Genomic DNA, 6,000 nt, shown 5'->3' with positions numbered 1-6,000 from the left:
TCGAACAACACTACCTGTGTCTGCATCCATCATTTCATTAGTATGAGGGCCTGAGGCCCAAATACCACATCTGGGTCCAGTGGGCCAGCGACGATGCGCACCACGTACCTCTGTGCTTACCACTGGCTGCTGACACTGTGCCCCGATGCGGGACCTCGTGACCCCTGGTGCAGTCCCGGTTCCCGGTGGGTCCCGGTATTGGTCCCTGCGGCTGCATCTCTGCGGTTCCCGGCATGTTGCTCGCTGCTACTGCGGCTTACCTGGCACCCGGAAGCAGACTGTTCATCTGACGAGGGGGTCTCATCAGTCTCACATAAGGTGTGGAGTGGAGCTCTCTTCCTCAGCCAGAGCTCAGCCTCACCCCCTCAGCTTTGGCTTCAAGATCCACAGACTGCACAAGCCGCCAATGCAGCAAGGCCGCTCTCCGCACAACGCTCACAGCGGGTATGAAAGCTTCAGCTGGGCCCTGGCACCTATTTTTTTTTATTTAGTACATTCATGGACACACACACTGAATGTACTAATGCAGACACCCCAACAAACATACAATCATCACAGCACACATGGCAAAATGTATACATGTGCCCATACCTACAGACCAACACACGCAGGCTCACATATGGACAAAAAGCATATAGAATGCAATCCCATGCACAGAGTCAGACAACACATGGGCAGGAATACAGACAGATTCAAGGGAGAGACAGACAAACAGGGATGATTTTGACACATGAGCTCAAATGCTCCTGTGGAAATTCTGGCTGTACACATAATGCTTAGACTTAACTGCCTAGGAAGTCACATTATTCCACTACATTATATTTATTTATTACTAGCCCACCCATCGCGCGTTGCTGCGATCTCCGAAGTAAGGAAATTCAAGGAAACTCGTCATGATAACATTCAATTTACATTGTGTCATTTTTATAGAAATGTATTCATTTTATTATGGAAAACATTTCAAAGTGTTGTTTTAATTCTATTTATTTATTTGAGTGCTTGTGGATATACAATTTTTTGTTTTTCCGTCTTGTGCGTACATCAGTATTCTAAAGATTATGAGGGCCCTGGGGGGCCGATATTGAAATTTTTTTTATGGCAGAAACCTTCACGGGAGTGTACTCAACAACTGCCCAAAGTTTCATGGCGATCGGATGAATGGTGTCTTAATTCTATTTTTTTATTGAAGTGCTTGTGGATACAGGATTTGTTGTTTTTCCGTCTGGTGTGTACATCAGTATTCAAAAGATTATGAGGGGCCTGGGGGGCAGATATTTAAAAAAAAAAATATGGCAGAAACCTTCACGGGAGTGTACTCAACAACTTCCCAAAGTTTTATGGCGATCGGATGAATGGTGTAGTGATGCATATGCCAGAAACTTTCGCGGGAGTGTACTCAACAACTTCCTAAAGTTTCATGGCAATCGGATGAATGGTGTAGTAATGCATATGCCAGAAACCTTCGCGGGAGTGTACTCAACAACTTCCCAAAGTTTTATGGCGATCGGATGAATGGTGTAGTAATGCATAAAGGACAGACAGACAGACAGACAGACATTCGTTTTTATATATATAGATTATTTTATTATTTCCTGATTCTTATTGATTCTTCTAAGAGATGTTCAGTATATGAAAACCCAAACTCGTGCACCTTCTCTCTCGGTCTTTTCCTTAAGTTAAACAAGAGATAAGAACAGCGGTATATGTAAAAGTAAATGTATCTTTGCATGTTGAACAAACGTTTGCGTACACGCTTCATTTTAGAATCTAGAATCGAAGTCTTCCATTACTCAGATACAGAGTTTAGAGGTGGGTAGAGCAGTTTTTCGACTATTTTATATAATAATACATCTCAACTGGAAGCATCCTTTTCCATGGCCTACATAAAAAACAGCTTAAAGTTTCAAATACTTTTGCACAGCTTAAATAGTTCGCTCATTTACAGAAAATATCACCTGACAGTTCATGTTCTCTAAAAAAAAGTAATACATGATTTGTATTTGTTATTTTATTATATCTTTAATTAACACGTGGAATTTTTCAATTCTTTCACTATTTTCCAAAAGATACATGAATCTCATGATTTACAATCACCGAAGATCACGAAATATACCAAAATAGATTAAATAGATACTTTCATAAATAGCTATGTACACAATCTTCTTACTCCTGCGTCTGTCTTTAGAAAGAGAGCTGAGCTTTACGTTGTACGTTCTCTGCACCCTCATTTAGAACATTCTAGTCAAACCAGCAGGAATATCTGGAATAAATTAAGGTACCATGGTTACCGCCAATGTAGTTTGAGGCCTCACTACAAGTACTGTGATGGTTACAATTCAATGCGCTATTGGTGTCTACTATTCTATACTAGACGTTCTACCACTGAGCGTGCAGGTAAGCTTGCTCTATATAAATGAGTAGATTGACTAGTTAAAATAGACTTTAATTCATTGGAATTATCTCTCTTATAGGTTATAAAAAGTCAATAGAAGTGTCATCGCACTAAAAAGTGTTCAACTCTCAATACAATATATTCATGTCTTCTTTATAAATAACGTAGAAATGCAAAGGCTGTAAACTTTACAAAAATGGAATGTAGACCAACTAAATAAAATGATTTTTCAGATTACCTTCTCATAAATTTGAATGTAACATTTTTCTTTGGTGGTTTGAAAGGTAAGACGGATTGCAGTTTTGATGGCCCTCTTGAAGGACAGACAGTACACCGTGGAATACTCTCAGTGAAGAGTACACCTTCTGCCTGGTGGGAGAGGCAAATTGTGTGAGGTTTGCAAAAAAAGGCACAACACTAGCTGCCATGCTGTGTTTGTTTGTTTGTTTTTCCGTTGAAAAACTTCTTCATTGATATTTTTGTTTAGTTCACGGAGGAAACATATGTCATACAGATAAATGCTTTGTTTGTTCGTGAAATGTTGAGTTATCAGTACCTCACCTTTAGGAATGTGATCTGGGATATACTGGTAGAGAATCATAATTTTTTTTTAATAATCTTATTTCTCATTTTTTTATCCAGTTTCCTCAGAGGTTAAAGAGAGAGGTTCATTCACATCGTCATTTTACTTAAAACTAATAGAGTTTGTATGTGGATCAAGAAATGAGGCGAAGAACATTCATTGAGACCCCTTAGATCTCGGCCTTTTCATGGAATTTCATATTCATATAGTGGGTGATACCCACCTGTACTTAGGCCTATGGTAAAGAGCTCATGTGTTTAATCGCTACTAACTCCACATCAGCTTCGCAAAGTGTACAATCCAATTATACTGCAACAGACACAGAGATTATCTAACAAAGCAGCTATAATATAATATGTTCAGAGATGCATTATAAATATTTCTCAGGCTGGTAAAGTCGTGTTCCTCAGAGGGCTGTGCACCCGTGGACAGAAGCAAATAAACTCCCACTCTGGTTTGAAACATGTAGACCTACACATACCACAGATACACTAGGTCCTATTAAAGCCTTTATTGTATCAACACACACTGTTTTTAACATTGTCCAGTAGCCTTAGAATAATAATATTTGGATAAGTCATACCAGGACAATTTTTAACTCACTGACTTTTTTTCTTTTTTCACATTCATCACTCACATACCCGCTCCACTGTATCTCAGGTGTCGTAGCACACCTTGGCGGCACTCGGCTGTCAAGGTGGCCCCGATGATGAAGCATGTCACCGACCAGGTCGGTGAGTGAGGGGTTCCTTAAAAACAAAGAAGGACTTCTTCTTTCACACTAGTGTCTCATTCCACCAATATCGGCTGCTTAGCCTTATCTTTGGTGGTACTCCTTAAATTTGTTATATAGCAGAAGCAAATAAAACCAGCTATCGAAAATGGACTTTTGGCACATAGTTATCCGTCTTGACAGTTTTTGTAGCCATCAAAATATCAACCGAAAATAAAAATCCTTCATGAATGGTCATTGCAGAATGGACAGGAGCAATGCTTCTGGTGAAACATCTGTCTGTTTACGAAGCACAGCAGCTCTTCGTCTGTGCGGATTTTTTGGTGAGCGTCCCAGTGAGGTTGGTCACCGACTCCCGATGGTCGCCTCGATCGCATCTCTTCTTCACGTCACTGAGGAATGATAATGACACATACACTGTTAGCTCTGTGCGGAGTCCATGGCATAACTGATTTTTGTAAATCTTTTTATTGAAACTTTTCCATGATTAGCAAGACACATCAATTTCATATTTGGTACAAATATGATCAACAGCCAATACACATTTCTCATGTGGGTACAGAAAATACTCCTATCCTGTCGCCTTCAAATATTACTGCTTATGGACATGGCATTTGACTTCCACTGGGTTCCGCTCTCCTCCCTCTGACTTCACATTTTTAACCATTTATGTATAAACATACGTGCTTGATCAATCCTTTATTACTCTCACAGCTGGGTGGAATAAAGTCACTCATTTTCTGCTGGAAATTCAGAGATTTATATATATATATGTGCCTGGTCTGCATGTTACCTATTGGGTTTAGCTTGGTGGCACTTGGAGGGAATAATATGGAATGAAGGGAGGAAAGTGTAGTTCTCACGACTTCACTCTTGGGTGGGATGTGATGCTTTGAAACTAAGGCAGTTGCTTTTCCTCTGGCTGCTCTTCCGGCTGTATCCCTTACACCTGGAACTAAACTTAGCTTTAGAAGCATCCTTGATGTCTGTGCCATCCTTAATGCAGCACTTTTCATTGGAAATGGGCAATGATTCATTTGTGAAAAAATAAATGCTGGGGCTCTCGTCAGGAGGCAGCTTGCACCAGCCCTCCTATTAGCGCCGCCCATAACAGAATTAACAACTGCTAACTATGAAACCCTACATGTGGTGAGAGGATGTGGTGTAGGGGCCAGAGCTGCCGACTTTGGAGCTGGGGAACCAGGCTCGAGGCTCTGCTAGGATCAACATCCTATGATTCTTGGCAAGTCACTTAATATCCCCGTGCCTACAAAAAATAAATGTGTCCTTAACTGGTGCTCATGAAAAGTGCTCCAATACCTTTGGGTTGAGTTTGCACTATAAGCGCCGGTGTGGACATTTAAGTGCTGGTGTAGAGCAGCGGAAACCACCGGCTCAAATTAAGCACTGGTAGCATCACTTTTCATTACCTCATGCCTTTAAGTCAGTTAAAATATTGAATATTTTAAGAGTCACAGTTAACGCACTTATTTCAAACAGCTAACACCCTAGCACAAACCTCTCTAGGAATAAGTAGATTTCTTCAAATAAATTAGAATTAAAGTTATTACGTAAATTGCTTTATAATTGTGTATGGAAGATCTGGCGCAGTAGGCATTCACAGCAGATAGTACCTTTTCTTTTCACAACAGGCTTTCCTTTTGAAGTCACGAACCACAAACTGTATTTTAGATACCAAAGCAAGTCATGTTTGTTTGAAATTTAGTTTGATTCTCCATGTTACCTTTTATGTCTTTCTCCCCTCTATTAGATAAGAACACTGGGAGAACATATTTCCTAAACCAGTTTAGGTTCACAGTAGGGGCTTATAAATGTATTCGTCACTTTCTTGTAGCTTTGACTTTGTGAGGTTATGTTTTGTGAGAGTGTAATGATCACTATAGAAAACATATATATATATATATATTTTAAAAGGTAACAACCATGAACTGTATTTTAGGTACTGCCTACACTGAGTACAATGTTACCCAACGTTTTTTCCTAGGGCTTTTAATGTATGAGGCAGTTATTATGTCCATCCTGGGCTCAAATGTCAGTGACTTACCCAAGGATGCAATATTAGCACCACATTTTGATTACCTGTGGTCTCAGGGGCACACACAGAATGTCACCTTCGTTCATAGCATCAACGGTGTCAACACTTGTGCAGCAGATGTTAAAATGTTCCTGCTAATTATTATTTGAGAAACAATAGATACACGTAAACCTACATACACACAGCGATGGTGTGGCATCAAACTGGACACAAAGAAGCTGAATCAGCCACCTTGC

At 40.1% G+C, this 6,000-nt stretch overlaps 1 protein-coding gene across 4 annotated transcripts in view; it reads right to left on the bottom strand.

Moving 5' to 3' along the window:
* Positions 1–1,993: 1,993 nt before the first annotated feature.
* Positions 1,994–6,000, bottom strand: part of RASEF (RAS and EF-hand domain containing) — a 369,451-nt gene continuing 365,444 nt past the window's right edge. For 2 of the 4 annotated variants that reach the window (XR_013607103.1, XR_013607104.1), the window contains 2 exons: positions 3,845–4,100; positions 1,994–3,418 (listed from right to left, as the gene is read on the bottom strand). Coding sequence is in view for 2 of the 4 variants with exons in the window: in XM_078675838.1 (XP_078531964.1) it covers positions 3,992–4,100 (109 nt within the window). In the remaining 2 variants the exon portion in view is untranslated. Of the gene's footprint in view, positions 4,101–6,000 lie in introns of all 4 variants that reach the window. The other 2 variants (XM_078675838.1, XM_078675837.1) reach the window with 1 other exon arrangement.

This window comes from Lissotriton helveticus, chromosome 2_1 (assembly GCF_964261635.1).
Source record: "Lissotriton helveticus chromosome 2_1, aLisHel1.1, whole genome shotgun sequence".
Taxonomy (NCBI): domain Eukaryota; kingdom Metazoa; phylum Chordata; class Amphibia; order Caudata; family Salamandridae; genus Lissotriton; species Lissotriton helveticus.
Note: the sequence above shows the minus strand (reverse complement) of the source record. Positions and strands in the feature narration are given on the sequence as shown.